This window comes from Rhinolophus ferrumequinum, chromosome 10 (assembly GCF_004115265.2).
Source record: "Rhinolophus ferrumequinum isolate MPI-CBG mRhiFer1 chromosome 10, mRhiFer1_v1.p, whole genome shotgun sequence".
Taxonomy (NCBI): domain Eukaryota; kingdom Metazoa; phylum Chordata; class Mammalia; order Chiroptera; family Rhinolophidae; genus Rhinolophus; species Rhinolophus ferrumequinum.
This window is the reverse complement of record NC_046293.1, coordinates 80557458-80576847: the sequence shown is the minus strand read 5'-3', so window position 1 is coordinate 80576847 and position 19390 is coordinate 80557458. Positions and strand designations below refer to the sequence as shown.

Genomic DNA, 19390 nt, shown 5'->3' with positions numbered 1-19390 from the left:
TACAAGATGGCTGGTTGAAAGGAGTCTACAACAATAGAGGAGTCTAGGGAGCTATAAATATTGTGGCTAAATTGTGAGGAGATTTGGATTTTATTCTCTAGGTACTGAGAATCAAAATACATTTATAGTCAGTAAGATGGTGTGATTTGATTTTTATAGACGCTACTTAACACTAGCAGTGATATTGAAATGGACGAGAGTAAGAAAAGACGAGAGAGGAGGACCATTGGTGAATCTGTTGAAATACTTTAGGTGAGATACATGAGACTCTGAAGGAGGGCAGTGGTAATAGAAATAATTTTGTTTTAGAGGACATTATTTCTGATTAGTGAATAAATAATCTGAGTTGTTTCTGCAAAGTTAATAATTTTAAATATAACAAGAAATTCCCTCTCTAGATCCCCTGGATTTCTTTTCATTCAAGTTCTCACTAGAATGTTTAAGTAAGTTTATTCCTTTAGACTTTTTTGATAATCTTACATGTTCATTGGATCATGATGACTAACACCTTCTTGATTACTTGATAGATATCATCTATTTGTATTATAATTATCTCCATGCAACACTAATTCTTTTCTTGTCAATCAAATTCTATTTGAAATGTAATCATTATTTATTGATAAATATTGAGTTAACATTCTGATTTAATATTATGAACAGTTCCAGAATTTCACAAAAGAGTTGAAAAAATTTTTTAAATCTCTGATTTGGTATTATAGAGGCTCATCTTTCCTCAGGAATGTAATTATTTATTGCTGATTTTTAAATTAGACCTGTGGTTAATTTTTAGGCACAGAGTGAAGGGAAAAGAAGGCTGACTACCAATAATTTAAGTATTTACTATCCTTGGTGATATTTGTTCATCTTTATTCCACAATTAAGAGGAAAAATGAACTGAACTAAACAAATGGGTTTGATGGGATTCCAGAATATTAGAAAATTTGGGTTATTCAGACAATACTCTGTGAACTGATGTCTTTCATCATTTTTAAGGCTGGTAAAACCACACATTTATTGGATAAAGAAAGCTTCACATTTTCGTAGCTTGGCAACTCCATAGGAAAGAGGTAATCTTTCCAATTAACTTTAGCACATAAATCCCGCAGTGGATTCTGATTGGCCCACCTCAGGTTATGTACCCATACCTTACCAATCAGAGTATTAGACAGACCTGGATCCTAAACCCACCCTTATAATGGAGGTGAGCAAGGGGAAGGAAACAGAGCCTTGTGAATGACAATCCCTCCTGAGAGACATGGGATTGAGTGTGAATTCTACAAAAGAAAGTGGGGTGCTAGTAGTAGAGGAAGAAGAATAGGAAAATGTACGGGGCAGATAACAGATCCTAACCATAGTCCATATGCCTGGATTAGAACATGTTTTTTCCTCTTACTGATTAAGGGATCTTGAATAAGTTACTTTACCTTGTTAGTCCTCAGGTTTCTTATTTATTAAATAGAAAAATCATCTCCCTTACATGACTTGTGAGAAGTTAGTGACATAGTCTAAGCTAACGGCCTAGCAATTCCTGCCTCATGTCTGGCATCAGTAACCCAATTAGAACAATTTTTAAGAGATTCACTGTGTTCTGCTCACTGTACTAGACACTGAAGATAAAGTAATGAATGAGGACAGTTGTAGTCAGTAACTTTAATCAAATAATCACGCAAACAAACGTCAAACTGCCACTATTTTGTAAGTGCTACAAAAGAGAGGGAATTCATACTTGTGTTTAAAATAAGAAGGGAGTTGACTGAATCAGAGGTTAGGGAAAACCTACCTGAGACAGAGAATATAGGGAATACTGAGTTGAGATCTAAAGAATAAGAAGATAGTTACTAGGCAAAGAGGAGAGGGTTGAGCAAAGTGGTCTAAGCAGAGGCAGAGGCAGAAAGAAGGGTATATGCAAAGGTTCTGAAAGGGAAGAGAATTATGAGGAACAAAGAAAGCCCTGCCTGTGGAGCACAGAGTAAGTTGACTTTCAAGGCAGACCCTGGAAGCCTTGAAGCCTTTGCAAAGATATTTAATTCTTTATCCCAAGAGCAATGGCAGAGTTTTCAGCAGTGGAAGTTTCATGATCAAAGAGTGATCCTTCTCCTTCTCCTTTTCCACCTCCCCCAAAGATAGGAATGGATGGCCTCCCTCTGGTCTGGCTTGATCAGACAATACCGGTTTGAATTTGGGGTGCCATTTTTTTTAAAGAAGGATACTGAAAACAACATATGTTGCTAACAGAGGGCAGCCACAAAGTGGTTGGAACAAGAGATGTTTCAAGTGCACAAAACAAGACTTAAGAGACTTATTTACTAAATGAAACCTGTTTTGTAAACAACAACAAATGTTAAAGCTCAACAAAAAATGCTATCCAACAATTAGATTAACTAAAAACAGCACGATGGACCAACTAGCATTGAAAGTATGCAAGGAAAGAACTAGATGATCATAGAGAGACTTTCCAATGTATCAAATGTTGAACTCCTTGCACTCCATAATGGGGTCCTATTATTTCTACAAGAAAAAATCCCCCATGCCTCCTATCCTCTTGGGCATAGCCCTGACTCTTGGCAACTTTTAAGCAGCTCCTGGTTTTTTTTCCTGCTAAGGGACTGGATGCTAGCCTGTGTCTCTTCTCAAAGGCCTACCTTAAAGAGAAATCTCAGTCTTTCAGACCCACTTCTGACCTCCCTATGAGCTTGCCTACAATCTTTGATTTGCACACTAGCTCTTTCTACTCCTTTAGATACCTGCTTTTATATTCTTTTGACTTGATTTCAAGTAACATGATTATACAGCAAAACTGTAGGGCAGCGATATGAAGGAAACAAAAGAATCAGAATTATGGATGAGAAAGTCAGCGATGATGTAGCTAGAGTCAATGAGAACTGAGGAAAATAAGGAAAGGGGGAAGGAAGGGAGAGAAGAGCCTGAGAGTGTACCATAGGAGATGAATATGAGTATTGAGATGAACTACTGAGTTGAATGAAAAGAAATTGAACTTAATTTCTGATAGGTCCACTCCCTGGTTTCTTTTCACTTCATCTAACTTATTAGGCCATTACTTCCAACTGGTTTCATAAAATTAGTATGGTTAGACTGATGTTTCCCAAGCTTCAGTAATTCTTCCAACTTCATGGTTTTTGTCATATACACCTTCCTTTGGTACAAGTTATTTATCTAATGTTATACATTAAGTTGACTTTAAATTGGCCCTTCAAACTTTTTTCTACGATGCAATCAAGCTGGAATCATCTGTTTGATGATATATATGGTGTGATGAAACAATATGGTGAATGTCTAAATAAAAAGAAATTATTATAGTAAAAGACACATTGCCATTAATCCCCCTCAAAATACTCCCTCTTTCTTTGAACACACGTATCCCACCATTCTTGCCACTTTCTGAAGCAGTTCTGGAAGTCCTCTTTCGTGAATGTCTTTATTGAGCTATCATGGCTGCCTCGATGTCCTGAATCTATTCAAAAGATTTACCTTTCATGGTCATTTTGACTTTGGGGAAGAACCAGAAGTCACATGATGCCAGATCCGGTGAATAAAGTCGATGAGAACACACCACCCTGTTTTTATCTGACAGAAATTGTCCTACCAGAAGTGATGTGTGACACGGAGCATTGCCACAATGGAGAATGATTTATGGCACATTTTAAAACACAGCTTCTTTCAACCATAGCTCACACCCGACTGAGTGCACAGAACAGGTTGAAACTTGTCACACACTGTTATCATGTTTTCCCGAAAATAAGACCTAGCCGGACAATCGGCTCTAATGCGTTTTTTGGAGCAAAAATAAGACCAGGTATTTATTTTATATTATATTATATTATATTATATTATATTATATTATATTATATTATATTATATTATATTATTATTAATTATATTATATTATATTATATTATATTATATTATATTATATTATATTATATTATATTATATTATATTTAGACCTGGTCTTATAGTAAAATAAGACCGGGTCTTATATTAGTTTTTGCTCCAAAAGAGGCCTTAGAGCTGATTGTCCGGATAGGTCTTATTTTCGGGGAAACATGGTACTAAGGTTTGATGCGCTGCTTTCCGTTTTGAAGATAACTGCCTTTCCGTTGGATGGCACTGGACAGCAACATTCACCGTATTTTGTGATCACAATGGAAAGGCTGTGTGTCATGCAGAGCTTCTGGTACAGTGATTTCCGTCAAACAAAAACATTACGGTGTGTTCTCATCTACCTTATTCACTGGATCTGGGATCTGACACTGTGACTTCTGGCTCTTCCTCAACGTAAAACGACCATAAAAGGTAAACATTTTGAACCAATTCAGGACATCCAGGCAGCCACAGCAGCGCAATAAAGATACTCACCAAAGAAGACTTCCAGAACTGCTTCAGAAAGTGGCAAGCAAGATGGGATAAATGTGTTGGAAGAAAGGGGGATTAGTGCCTTTTACTATAATACATTTTTTAAAAAATTTAAACATTCACTATATTGTTTGATCACACCTCATATATATATGTGTATTATATATGTTACATAGTGTATATTTTTAAAAGACACGTTTTAATTTATACTCATTTGACAAAATAAACAAAAATGTTCATCTGGTTCCCACCTACAATCACCTTGGGGACCTTTAAAGCTATGCGTGCCACACTGCTAAACCCTTGATTTGGGGCAAGGTTATGGAGCCTACAGTAGAATCTGAAATAGAATCAATCTTGCTCAAATTCATTTCCCTTTCTATTAGACCATAATGATACATTTCAGGAGTGTATGCACTTGGCCTCATCTGTCCAACTTCTGAGACATTCATGGGGTTAATAATCTATCGCTTCACTTTCAATCTTAATTTCTAAAGAAGCAGCAGTGAACCATTCAGAAAATAGCAATACTTAGCCCTGAGTCAACAATTATTTTAATTATTAAATATTCATTCACTAAAGTAATTGTAAATATATATATTGGGGGTGGGGGTAAGACAATGGCCTAACTAAATCCCAATTAAGCTTTTTTATTACCCTAAAGCTGGCGGGGTGCATTCTTTGCTCCTAAGTGAAGTCCTGTCTCACAGCACCTCTGCATAAAACGGAGTCCCGGCCCTCGCCGACGAGCGAGGTATTTTGTCTGTCCGCGGGCGGTGCCAGGTGAACTCCTGCGGAGCTGAGAGGCCAAGCAGGGACTCGCCGAGCCTGGCCGGCAGAGCCAGCAGCGGCTGCAGGTTAAGCTTCGTTCTCCGCGCCCCGGTGGCCTCCCGCCAGTACGCGCCGGGGGCCCCAGGCGAGGGGACGAGCTTGGCCTGATCTATCCAACTTTTGGGGCATTCACGGGGCTCTGACCGCCCTCCCTGGTCTCCCCCCGCGCCACTGCCCCAACTCGCTTCCCCGGGGCTCCGGAAGGGAAGGAGGCGTGTCTGGAGCAGGCGGGAGGGAGCTATATAAAAGTGCTGGCGGGCGCGCGGGCCCGGGCTTAGCTCGCCGCCCTCGCGCCGGGTCCGGGATCCGCCGCGGAAGCACGGGCGGGGGAGAACGTGCTGCTCTCGGGCTGCCCAATGCGCGGACTATCTGCAGCCGCTGCTCGTGCAATATGCTGGAGCTCCAGAACAGCTAAACGGAGTCGCCACACCGCTGCCTGGGCTGGATCACAGCGCAGCCTTTCCTTATGAAGAAGACACAAGTGAGTAGGGCGCGCCCAGGCGCTCGTTGGCTTTTCTAGAAAATCGTGCCCTGAGGCCGGCGCGTCCCGGCACGGGCTGCCTGTGAGCCCGGGGCTGTGCCCGCGGGACCTGCCAAGAAGGTGCGGGGGAGGCGGGTGTGGCGTGCGAGCCGGAGCCTCCCGGGCCGGGTGAGCCAGCGAGAGAGGAGGAGTGGGAGTGATGAGAGGGAGCGGTGTCAAGTTTGCAGCCGTTAAGTTTAGAGCTGTCAGTTGGGAGCCGTGCGTAGTTGCTGTAACCAGGAAGGACCTGCTCTTTGGCCGGAGAATTTAAGTAACCACGAGAAGGCATGTCTTTGCACGGGTGATATTTTCCCGTGGATTCCGGGAGATTACAAAACAGTTCCCCTTACGCCACGCTCGCTCGCTCTCGAACCCAGATTTCTGTGCAGTCCCCAGGTGGGCGCGGGGCTCGTGGCCACGCGGGTGCAGCGCCGGGAGCGAAGCCAACCCCGAGTTCCTTAGCCGCAGCGCTCTGCGTCCGCGGGGCGGAAACCTGCCCAGCCAGCCGGGGGAAACTTGGCTCCCAGAGGCATTCGCGGGGTTTGAGGCTCTGGGTGAGCTCCCCAGAGAGCTCGGGGGTGGGGGGTGGGGTGAGGAATGGGGGTGGGGGGGGTAATACCTCTACACTGCACTCACCTTCTTTCATTACAGAAGAGAAAGTTGTTTTGTTTTTTTTTAAATGGGCACCTCTAATGATAGTTATTGAGGTAATTCCCGGTGCTGCTAAATTGTGCATTGTACATAAACACACTGGATAGATAGAAAATCTAGGGTACAATTAGATTTTCCCCCTTGAATCAAATATGTGGCTTGTATAGAAAGGGACCCCACGGTACTTCTTTTCATAGTTCTTTTCACCACTGCAGTTCTTACCTCTTCTCAGTTCTCCCCTTTGGAATTGTTCTGTATATCTGCCGCGGGTTGGGTAAGGCTGCCCTTTTACCCCCCAGAGGTTCTATCGGACATTGCAATTCCTGAAATGTGTCGAAGGGGTAGAAGTGTTGGAGGAAAAGGGAAATTGGGAGGTTGTACAAATCGTCAGTTGATAATGAAGACGTCCATATGATGGAAATGTTTTATGAAATGGCCTGCTTTGTATCATATTTTAAATAGTTGTCTAGGCTTGGGAAATGTACACATTCAGAAAGGAAGTAAAAAGAATCGAGCCCATTGCACCGGCGTGGAAAAGGGCAGGGGAAAGGGATATTGCCTGGCGGAAAGTTTTGTGTACTTTCTAGAGCAGCAGCCTAAGGCTAAGAGGAGGTGTGCAGATTCCTCTTGCAAACACGTTAGTTTATAGGCAGAACATTGATCACCACAGTGTGCTGTTGAAATGCAAGTAAGTGTTAAAGACTCAGGCAACAAAAGAGAAGTTTCAATGGCATTACTTGACTTGTACAAGCTTTCTGCTTTGCAGAATAATGAGCAAGGGCAGGGAACCAAGTCCTTGTGACAGTGGCATCTACTCCCATGAATGGTAGTGGTGAGGTCTGGGTGGAGAAATCGCTACCTGCTCGTTCAGTGAGCCTACACCTTCTTTCTATTTAAACAAGAACACTGGAGACAGATCGAGTTAATGACCAACACTCCAAAGGGGGGCGATGTACTATCGTGTCACTTTGAGAGTCAGTAGGACTGATGATCCTTGCACCCTTGCTTTGCGAAACAAATCTCCTGTAATCTCCTTTCCCACTTTGATTCAATGGCTGTGTAAATCGGATTACATGGAATACTTCCATTGAAAACTAGAAAGAGGTCTGTCTAGCCTGAAACGTTCTGTGCTGCCGACCAGGGACATTTGAGACAGCTAAATATTTTAGAAATGCGACCGGCTCAGACCAAGTTAAAGTGCAAGCCCTTTGGGAGAACTTGCTGATGTTAAAGGACTTGCCGGCACAGGAGGGCCATGCCCTTGTTGAATGGAGGCATTCATTGCCTGGGATCCAATGACCTTCAAGGTTTTCCTTAAGGATACTTCTAGCAATTCCACATTCTTGCCATGGAAAAGGGGGCATTGGAAATAGCATGAAATCAATAAAATAATCCATGGAAATGGGGGAAGAGGGTTAGATCCTCGTTCATATTGCTAAATTTTCTAATCCAAAAGTTACAAAGGTATTTTCTGTGCAACTCTGGGTGGGTAGAGAGAAAGTAGCGTAAGGGAATCAGACACTAAGAAGTAGGATGAATTGTCCTATCGAATCTAATGTTCTCTTCACAAAGGAGGAAGAGCTATTAAATCAATAGCTTAAGTGGTCATTTATAAAGATGACATCAATACCAGAGTTCTATTTTAAGGCAAACAGTTCTGTACTCTCCCATTACCCAAGATATAACATGGACATTTTAAATAGTAATAATAATAATAAACTTTAACTTGGATTATGCAGCTCTCCAAGAATCACAGGTATACCAGGTTTTCAGTCAAACTAAGTAAGTGTGAAAATTCCATCAACAACCACTCGGAGTTTGATAAATGATCCTTTCATTTATTTAGCACATGTGCTGGACTTCAGTATTTGGACAATAATTACATGGACAGTAGTCATGAGGAGCAGTTGTAGCAATAAATTTAGTCACAAGTCCACAGAAATGAATGCATGTTGCATTTTTCAGATTTCTGATTGCATTTGATTCTCATTGTGTGGTTTTCCAGTTTCTGAAGGGAATTGTGGCTCTGGTTTAGAAAGAACATCTATTTCAATGAAGAACATTTATTTCAACATAATATTCTGATATACTAGTATATTAAATGACAATTGGGCAGCAAATTTTGCAAGACCATTTTGAAAAGGTGACATCAGTTTACTGGGCTTGGCACCATGTTTATTGATGTTGTACCTACTTACATTTTAGTTTTGAAAAGGTTTGTGAGAGTTTTCCTGACTGCTGTCAGTTTTAGAAATATTAAGAAAAAATTCATTTGCAAATAGTGTAGAAAAGGCCATTTTAAGCACACATTATTAGTTCTTGGAAAAAAAGCAAATAGAATGCTTGTTAGCTTTTGATATTCCAAGAAAATATCCCTCTTTTGTCTGTATGAAGTTTATCTGTAAGTTCATAGAAAAATATTAACATTTATGAAAAGAGCATTTTTTTTCACCTTGTCCTTAAAATCACTCAATTTGGAATGTGTGCTTTGAATAATTCTATTTTGTGTAGCTTTTAATTGATACATGCTGCCAAGATTTTAAAACTCAAGTGCTAAGTCAATTACATTTAACATAAAACAAGGAAAATAACCATATGGAAATCTGAAGGCCTGAGCCAAACCAATTAAAATTGCTAAATTTGATTTATGTCTAACTGCTGGATTGAACATAGCAAATTGTGAGTCACATTTGTTCTTTAATGATATGTTGAAATCTTTCCATCACCAGAAATAATATTTATAAAAAAAAAAAAAGAATCCCTGCCCAAAGTGGATAGTCTGAATATTAGAGATTTTATGCATAGTCCGTGGAACCCCACTCTATGTGCCATTCCCCATCCATGTCTAGGGAGCACCTCAGCTGTAGTGGAAAGATCTTAGATTCTAATTCCTGTTTTACCCCTGGTGTGAGACAAATAACCTTAGGCAAATGGTTAAACTTCTTGGGAATTCCATTTTGTAATCTGTCTGATGGTTATAAAATAGTTATAAAGAGTTTTCTCACACGATGGTGGAAAGGACTAAACAAGATTGTATATATATCTTTATCGGAGCACAGTGGCTTCCTGTAGTTACAGTGTGAATTTATTGTCCCTGAGAAGAGAATTGCCTGCCAGATAGCTTACAACCCAGAGAAAAAGTGGCTATTGCAGGTAAATGATGCTTAACCAGCAAAGCACAGAGACCATAAATCTGAATCTGTGGATCAGGACCTTCTATTAAGGTAGGCTGATATCTGTTTATAGACTGTAATTAACACACATCAAACTAGGAATGTGTGAAAACAAAGGCTACATACTACTGTGTTTCCCCGAAAATAAGACCTAACTGGAAAATAAGCCCTGGCACGATTTTTCAGGATGACATCCCCTGAACGTAAGCCCTAATGTGCCTTTTGGAGCAAAAATTAATATAAGACCTGGTCTTATTTTCGGGGAAACACAGTATATGTGGTCTGAGGGATGTTGAATTCTTTCAAGTGTTTCTTTGAAAGTGAAAATGAATGAGAGAATTAGAATTGCAAGTAGAAATGGAAAATGGGAATATCACCATCTCTGATTCACTTCTATGTTTCCACTCTCTTGCTTTCTAAGTTCCCCTCCTATGATTCTGAGGGTTTATTTTAGTTTAGACTGGAGACTTAGTCAGCTTTCTATCCCTGGTGTTCTTGCACTTGATCTTCTGAGTGAGGCCATGCATTCATTTCTGCAGGGTGTCTTTTTGTCTTTCCCAGGCAAGCTGCAGTGAGATTTTTTTTTTTCCATTATGCAAGTTTGGGAGGCTTTTTTTTTTCTTTTCTCGATTACCTGTTCCCTTTTGTAACTTAGGGTAAGGCATTTGGTTATAAATCTCTGAGGAGTGATCTTTTATCTTTGTTCTCTATTACATGAATCACAAACAGCTGCAGGAGACTCTGATTTTGGAGTAAGTCACCTGTGTAGTCAGAACAATTTATAAAACAAATTGAGGCAATGCCAGGATGCTTTTCTGGTATATGCTGTTTTCGAGGTTATTTTGCATAGACTTTGTCTCATGGAAATCTTTGACTGTAGCTTTACTGATTGATAGATGCAGCAAAATGGTTTTTGCCTGTTCACTTAATTGTAGGCATACTAAAAACTGTTTACGGTAGGTGCTGAGAGAATTGTGTTTATCCCATTTCTACTATTTCCTGCTATCCAGAAATAAAGGAGTTAGTGGGGGGGTGATTTTCTTATCATTAGACCTCATGGTTCTTTTTTTAAGATCATGATGTGTGTCATCTAAAGGAAAACTGTTCTTTATGTAGCTCGCTTTGCCTTTGGGCTACATTTCACTGTTTCTAGGCTGCCCATTGACTTGGGTATTAGGGGATGGAGTTCTTTTATTAGCTTGGTTACCAAGTTGTATGACTTTGGGAAGCTATTTGAATCTCTCCAAACCTCAGTTTCCTCAACTGTAAAATGAGACCAGGACTAGGTGATTTCTAAGTGCCTTCCAGTTCTACGATTTTCTGTTTTTAAGATTCTAATAGAATAGAGGTTTGAACCAGATGACATTTAAGCTGCCTTCGGTTCTGTGATTTATGCACCATTGCTTTGGTGCAAATGCCAATTATAACCATTGTCTTATGATTAAGAACCAGCCAATGGGGAGCAATGAAGGAGATTTAAATTTAGACTGTTCTACTTTAGCCCTTTCACCTGGTACTTGATATTTCTCTATAACAAAAATGGTATTTACACCTTCCTATTTTAGCAATATCCATTGTTAAAGAGGATCTTTACTTTCTCTCTTCTGATCTTTAAATGTAAGCTTCCCAAAGGTAATGAGTGCCTCCCTGTTTGCTGGTCTTTTCTGCTCCGGGGCCTCCAATATCTGCCTACATGCAGCAGCAATGGAAAGAATCTGATCATGGGGTAGAAAGAGCATTAGTGGACTGGGTCCTGCACTTGGCTCCCACTCCAGTGCCAGTCACTGAGTCTCAGTCTTGTGCAAGTCTGGGCAAATCTTGGGCAAGTCACTGAATCTAGTAGTATCTCTGAATCACACCCTGGCGTGAATCTTCAGAAGATAGTGAAGAGGAGGGGGTCTACAGCGGGAGACATAGAGGTTGGAAGGGGAGGGAGCAGCCTTCCCGCCTCAGGGAAAGGCAGTTCCTGTGGAAGACACTATGCGGAGGATTTTTGCAGGTCCAGCACCATCCCTGGAACACCTCTCACCTGCCTCCTTTCCTTACAGTCTAGGATTGACCTCAGTGGCAAGCCCAGTAACCACCAGCTGGTTGTCCTGAGCAGTTAGAAGTCTGGGCAGTCCTTGCTCATTGTTGACAGGAAAATATTCAAAGAGCAACTGGATCCCCTCCTCCAGCCAAGACACCATGGATTCCTCAAAAAATATAGCAGTGACAATGACAATAATGCTCTTCTTTTCTAAGCACAGGCAGAGTCTAGTGAGCTACCCATTAAAACAAAGTTCAGAAATGAGGCAATCATCCAGACCAAAAAGCAGCGGTAGCTGTCTTTTGGTTATCTGGATGCAGGAATTCAGCACGTGACTTTGCAGGTGTAGCTGTTGCTTTGGGGCTTTGAGTGCTGCTCAAGAAAATGTAGTCTTCATGAGGGCAGTTAGGATGCCTCTTCTGTGTTCCAGGTGCACAGAAAACAGCTCAAAGATTGGGCGATTGCCTTGCTTATAAAGAATGCCTTTGCTCTCTAGGGTGACCATGCAAAAGAGTGCAAAGGATGGTCGAGAATGCCATCCTCAGTGCTCACTTGAAAAGCAAACCTCAGCCTCCTTCACTTTGCAGAAAGGGCACCCTAGCTGCATAATGTGCCTTGCTGCAGGCCTGGAAGGAAAGAGCACTGCAGAGGGTCTGGGGCAGCCCTTGTGTTTGTCTTGTTTACACATACTCTGTTGCCCTTTCAGGAGCAGAAGTTCATCTTCTGAACAAAAGCCCTGTGAGTGCTTAGAACTTGTGCCTCTTTTTCACCTTGACACAAAATCTCTGAAATCAAAGACCTTTCCTGTTAAAGGCATCTCATCATTGATTTGTTTCTTCTAAATGCAGGTGTTTGAGTAAACCAGGTCACCTCTAAAAATTACAATTAAATAATGCCTATGTCTACTGTTAGGGACCCCCTGGTGCTGAGTTTTTACTGTTTACTTGGAATCGTTTTCTCAGTGCCCTTCTAGACACTGCCTTGTGAAACCACATAGGTTCCTTGATTTCCAAGAAGAATGTTTCGGAGAAAGTTGGTTGTGTTATAAAGGCCTTGCTCCCCTCCTGGCATGTGTTGTCCCTATGGGTGGCTGTCAACATTTATATTCACAGCAAAACTTTAGATGAGGGGGAGGAAGAAAGGGTAGAAGTGTTTCATGTAAAATGATTTCTAATGTGATCTAGAAAACCTGAGGATTGCAAAACAAACCTCAGCAATCACACAACATTATTTATGGTTCTATGTAAACCTATAAATTAATGCTTCTGAAATGGTCAACACATTAGGGATTTACATTTTTGATGACCAACTAAGACCTCTGTGATTGCTTTAGTACAGATCTCTGGCGATTTTAGAAAGTTATCTATTCAGCTGGCTCTACCCAGAGATCTCTGATGTGTTCTATTAGGCTGAGGACTGACTCTAGCACATGTCATTCTACTGCTTGTTAGATAGAAATGGTCACAGTACAGGGGCATGGCTGGTGCTTTGTCCCTCCAGGTGGTCCAAAATAGGCACTGAAATGCATGGATAATAAAGGAGTTAGAAAACAATCATGAAAAGTGAAAGGGAGGTATTAGCATAATGTTTTTAATATTGGATGAAACTCTATGTTGAAAAACACAGAACTACGAAGTAGGGTTTATATAATCCTTGCATTGTTTTTGCAACAGATAATAATATTTTTAAAGAAAGTCTTAACCCCTGCCCTGGAAAGTATTGTTCAAACTTTGTACGTTTGTTTATAATGTACCATTGTCATAGTACTCTGTGTCTTAGAAAATAGTGGACTTCTTTTTTGTCGCCATTTGAAACTTGAATCTTTTTTTTATTCTTAGGCTTTTAAGTCCAAACCTGATTTGACAGTTTATTGCTCTACTTCTGTACAACCATAAATGATTCCTTCAGCTAGAAGGAGTGAAATTTACTGTAGCACGCGTCAAAAGTTGACCTTTGAATGTATAGCAATTTTAAATGGCTTCCATCATTGTTTTATAAAATCAAAACACCCTGGTAATAAGATCATGCCACATGGCACTCTGTAGAAAACAGTTCTAAGATTAATTAATTCATAGAACTTTTCTTCTGGGAGGTAGGTACATTTTTTTTTTTTTAAACCCCATTTTGCAGATGAGGAAACTCAGATAAGGTCTTTCCCCTGCCAACTCCAAGTGTGTGCTGCCAAGACTAACACCCAAAGAGATTTAGCTGGCACAACCACAGTGCATTTGTGTGGCTTATTCGGTACCTCAAAGATGCACATTCTGTTTATAGGAACATTGAATCAAAAACAAATGCAATTCAGATATTAGAAACAGCTGCCAGTTAAAGAATTTGGACAACAAAAATTTCATGATTCCAGTTGCCTAGCAGAATGGCTCCTATCAGATTCTTACTTAATGTTGTGGGAGGAATAAATGCCCGATTCAGGTTGTTAGATGCTAGTGCACTTTTTAGAAGCTTTTTTCTTTTTCTTTCTTTCTTAAAAAAAAACAAACAGAAGGCAAATTTTAACTGCTGGACTGTGTCAATTGTACACACAAATGTGTTCGGTGGATGATTGGAAAGGCTACTTTTTTCACCATTCACAGCATTATTTTCAGTGACTATGCAACGTCGTTTACTAAGCAAAACTGGGCGCCATGTGAGAAAACAGAAAACATTGGATTGAGTTAAAGATCAAGTGTAATATTGGTTCTGCCATGTCCTGGCTGGGCGACCTCTCTGAACTTTACTTTCTCCGTCGTTAAAATGGGTGCAGAAAAAAATGACCTATTCCGTTGTAGTGTTGATGTGCTGATTGAGACAGAGTGTCTAAGTGCACAGTAACTTGCACTTAGTAAATAATCATTTCCTTCTCTGCTGGAATAGTGAACCATTATGGCAAATACGATGGTGTAAGAAATAAATTCATTTTTAGCAATTCCTGCCTTTGGCTCTAGGGCTTGCATGAATAAATGAATTAAAATAATCCTTAGAGATTAATACTTTAACTGCCTTATTTATATGTTATCTGCCTTCTTTCACACTCATAAGCAGTCTTAGCAAATGAAACAAATTACCCGCCTACCCACCCCCCCCACCCCCCCCCCCCACCCCCCCCCCCCCCCCCGCCGCCCCAATTTTATCTCCTTTACTTTTCTCCTCTTTCTGAGGAAGGAAACAGTTATACAAAATAGGCCAAAAGGCAAGCAGTTTAAGAAAAAGAGCGGCTTCTTGAATAAGGAAATAATAAGACTAGTTAATAAGTTAATACCTATCTGTTGATTACTCACCTCAATGAGGCACTGTGCCACAAACTGCACAGGTATATCTCATTTGATTCTCAAAAAAAAAAAACCAAAAAAAAGTTATGAAGTAGATACATGTCGATATCATTGTTTTTTGTTAACAAATACGGAACCTAAAGTTCAGAGAGATTAAGAAAATTTGCCCAAGATTAAAAGAAACAAAAATGCAAGCTAAATGGAAGAGCTTGGATTGGAAGCTAAGGCTGTTGAATTCTAAAGACGAGATTTCTCTTAACCACTTCAGAAGAATGTACCCATATGTAAGTATATGATTACATACATTTACATGCACTATGTACGGCTCAAACTTTCCTCCCCCCACCAAATTTGTGTGTAAAGATGATAGCTTTCAGTCTTATTTGGAAAAGACTGAGGCAGGCAGAGCTGAGGTTCTGGGTGAGTGACAGGTGGCTTCTCACCCAGCTGCTCAGTCCCACTCAGGTGTGTAAATGGTTTTGAGGAACAATAATTCTCACCCAAGTCAGGGAGCCTGGGCCTGGTCACCAGCCTCTCCCATCTCAATCTCCTTAGCTGTCAAATGCCTGCCTTGTCTGACTATTGTGAGAGAGGCCCCTTAGAAACTGTAAAAATGCCATTTTACTTTATGGAATTAAGAATTGCTCTCAAAACCTTGGTGTTTTTCAAATAAAACGGTACTTTTGTTGGCAAAGGGCAGGTTTTAAAGTATTTTAAAATTGTGTTTCAAAATAACTTACTGGAATAAAAGACGCTTCAGGGATCACTTTAATCAATTTGCTCTGTCTGACCCTCTTTTCATGCTGCTTTCAATAAGGATTTTAAGTGGTTGTGTGCGTATTAGAAAACTATTTAACAGTGATGTCTTCATGCTTATGTCTGGTTTTTAAAACTACCAGTCATTGAAGTTACGACCTTTGCTTTCTAATTCCTTGTTTCCAGCTGCATGAATAGTAAAAAATCATTTTCTGCCTGGACGGTATGTTTTCTTAAACCAATGGCTGTTGGAGTGAGTGCTCTTTGTCAGCAGCATCATGGTGTAACTTCCTCATCAGTTTAGTGGAAATGAAAGCTAAAGGTCCTGGATCATCTGAATGCACGTGAAGGAGACGACGCAACAGAGGTGTGTTGAACCAGAGTGCAGTTAGACGGCTGCCTCTGCACGAAGTCCTCTGAGCCTCAGTTTCCCCATCTGCCAAGCATGGAGCGCAATAGTACATTTCTCAAAGGTGGTTATGAAGACTACATGAAATGATCTACAAAAAAGCCCTTAGTCCAGTGCCTGGCCCATAGGAAATAGTAAATACACGTTTACTGGTATCCTTAGCCTTAAACAAATGGTAAGCTTATCAATAGCGATGGCTCCTTTCTTAAAGAAAGTGACTCTAATTGCAAAGTCTCCACTGTCAGAATGAAAGGGAAAGCTGAAGCAATTTCTCTAAATAACTCAGGCTTCAGCTTTACTTTAGTCCTGAATAATTTGTTTTCATTCCCTACTATAGCCAACACTGAAAAAGAGCTAAATGTGTATAATTATAATCACAAGATAGTTTACCTAGAGCAAAGTTACTTCTTTCTATCATCTGCCCAAGGTTACAGAGCTAATCCGAGGTGGGAGCTGGCTTCTGAACCAGGTGGTCTGCAACCAGAACCTGCCTGCATTCCGAAACTCTATGCTACACCTGGAATTGGGGGTGGGGGGCAAACATGAGTCCTTCCCATGAACTGGTGAGTGATTTCCTACTTTTTCCTACCTGGGAGGAGAAGTCTTTTTTAGCATCAGCAGAAATAGAGTCACTTGTCAAGGGAGAGGAAAGAGCATGGCTTTGGTGTCAAAAGCACGTAGGTTTTACCTCTGGCTCCTGACTCTAGCTTGCCAAGGGATCTCAGGCAAATTATTTAACTTCGCTTAGCCTTTCCTTAATTGCATTTCCTCTCCTGTAAAATGGAATAAAAATACTTTGCAGTTTTCCTCCCTCCCTCCCGCACCTCTCTCCTCCCTCTACCCTCCTTCCTTTTCTTGTTCCCTCCTTGCCTTACCTTTTTAACCTAGAAATAATATATTGTATACCTGCTTTGTGATGGTCACTCACAGATTCATACTATTATAAAAAAGTATTTTTCAGACTTTTTTTTATCATGACGAGATGTTTATTGACTTGCTCAATATAATGCACAGTATAGAAAATTCCAGTTAAAACAGATACATGTCACTACGGCAGTGACAACAATAATTCTTGTTTGCATTCAAGTTTGTTGATCAAATTGCTGAGAAATCTGTATTCTTGATCAATGCTCAGGAAGCATAGATGGCAGTATTTTTGAGACTTAACACATGTTTTCCAGCTATTCTGTTCAGCACTAAATTATGTTTGTGCAAGTGTTTGACCCATTGGCCTCAGCTAGACACTCGGAGCATGGACTTTGGAGTCAGACACAAAGCAGCTAAGTCCTAGCTCTATTATTCACCAAGACCAGGTACATGTTCTTTTCTTTCTTTCTCTAGGCCCCGATGTCCTCATATGTATAATGGAGTCATAAGAGTAATAGTACATAATCAGAAGAGTACAAAGATTAAATTAGGTATTACATGGAAATTGACTGACCCCGAGTTGATGTTCAGTAATTTGTATCTCTGATCTTTAGGGGCCGAATTATACCAGCAAACAGATCAGTATGCACCAGACTGTGTACTCTGTCAGTTTGCTGCATTTGGGTGATGGCTGTAATAATTTAAAACCTGTGTTCATTGAAAGGTCCAGGGAGAATAGAGATGATTATGGGAAATGGGATTGTGTAACGGTGAACCGAGATGAGTGAAGGGTCTGGATCGAGGTCAGCGTGACCCTTTGAAACTAAGGATGCTGACACACGACTTGGCTGCTTCATACGTTGTTGGAGACAGAGAGGTAATTGACAGAGCAGTGCTCTACAGACACACATCCATTCAGAGGCCTCGGGTCATATTATTATTCTCAACCTTGAGGGATGAAAAATCCAAACTTTCTAAATATATGAGAACTATGTGTTTATTAATGCCTTCCAGAACGAGCCTCAAACTATTTTACATATCTAGTATGTATTTATAGCTTTGCAGACTCACAGATCTGGAGTCACCTCTTCAAAATGGAGGATTCTGAGTCACTTAATTCTTCTAACATTCTGATTTTCTCATTTGTAAAATGAGGTTTATAATAGTGTCTAACTCCTTACGTGGTTGTGAGGATGAAATGAGCCAATATGTGAGAAGGACTGGTACCATGCTACATACCCAGAAAACCTAGGAAAATGCTGCAGCTGTCAAGCAAAATTCATTTTTGCATTCACAGCTTTTTTTTTCTTTGTTTCTTTCTTTCTTTTCTTTTTTTTTTTTTTTTGGCATGTGTTGAATTTAGTAAGTATGTAGGATCAACAGTTTGGGATTGTTTTCATTATGAATTTAGGTTTTATTTTCTTAGAGGTGATTGTGTTTAGAGTTTAAGAACTTGATTGTCCAGGTTAATCTTCGAGTAAATTTTGTATCAATCAAGACAGATGCAAGTTCCTTTTATCAGTCCATTACTTCAGGTAAACAAGCATTCCATTCTTTGACAGAATATTAAATCATTGTGTTTCTTTGGATGGAGTGCTGACTTAGTCAAAGCACTTGTGAAAGACAGAAAACACCTCCTATTTTGTGACAACATATGACTTAAAGGCTATTTCTAGAGGTTTCTTGACTGAATCTTTGACTGTTGCAACCTCAACAATTAAGTTACCAACCCAGAAATAATGAAGTAATTTTGGTTTCAATTCAGGCAGAATAGGAGCTAACATTTTTAGTGGAACCAAGATTGTAAAACCAAGAAGTGAAATCTCTTTTAAATGTTGAAAAAGGGGGGAAAAAATGTTTAAGTCCATTCTTTTAAGGCCCAAAGGAGAATGAGACAGAATCATTCATGTGTAATTTTTATGAGTTGCTTAGGAGAAGAGCTGGATTACAAAGGGGCTTAGTTTTGCCTCTTTCTCTGAAAATTTGTGTGCTGGCATTTGAGGGGTAATGCAGGAAAGTCAGAAAAACTTGGCTGACAACCCAGGAGACTCAAGTTCTAAATTCAGCTACATGGTGTTGGGATATGGTTGAGTCCCTCTGAGGGTGTTCATTTCATAATCCAACAAAACAAATGGTGAATTCTGTAACTTGAAAGATTTTCTCTAATGCATACAATGTAGTGTTATAATGGTAGTCTGACCATGTAACTACCCTGGTTAAAATCCTCCGCTGACTTTTCCAGCAGTGTAAAGTCCAATTCCTCAACAGTTGTACAAGGTTGTCTGTAATGTGGTTGGTGCTTATCTCCACCACTCCTCGTGTGGTACATTTCATTCCAGTGTCATCTAACTATGAACAGTGGTATGGTGTCATACCCACCACCCTGCCCTTGGTCTCGAAGGCCCTGAAAGCCTCTCCAGTTGCCTAGCTGAGATGGTTCTTCCTCTTGGAAACCCTCCTTGACGTTTTGCCCTTCTACCCCAACCTCACTTCCACTGTGCTTACCCGGTGCTC

At 40.4% G+C, this 19390-nt stretch overlaps 1 protein-coding gene across 2 annotated transcripts in view; it reads left to right on the top strand.

The window, feature by feature from the left end:
• The first annotated feature begins 5464 nt into the window (after positions 1 to 5464).
• The window catches only part of KITLG (KIT ligand), an 86068-nt gene continuing 72142 nt past the window's right edge, over positions 5465 to 19390 (top strand). The window contains exon 1 of one of the 2 annotated variants that reach the window (XM_033118193.1): positions 5465 to 5686. In XM_033118193.1, the coding sequence (XP_032974084.1) occupies positions 5672 to 5686 (15 nt within the window). In that variant the 5' untranslated portion in view covers positions 5465 to 5671. The remainder of the gene's footprint in view (positions 5687 to 19390) is intronic. The other variant, XM_033118192.1, reaches the window with a different exon arrangement.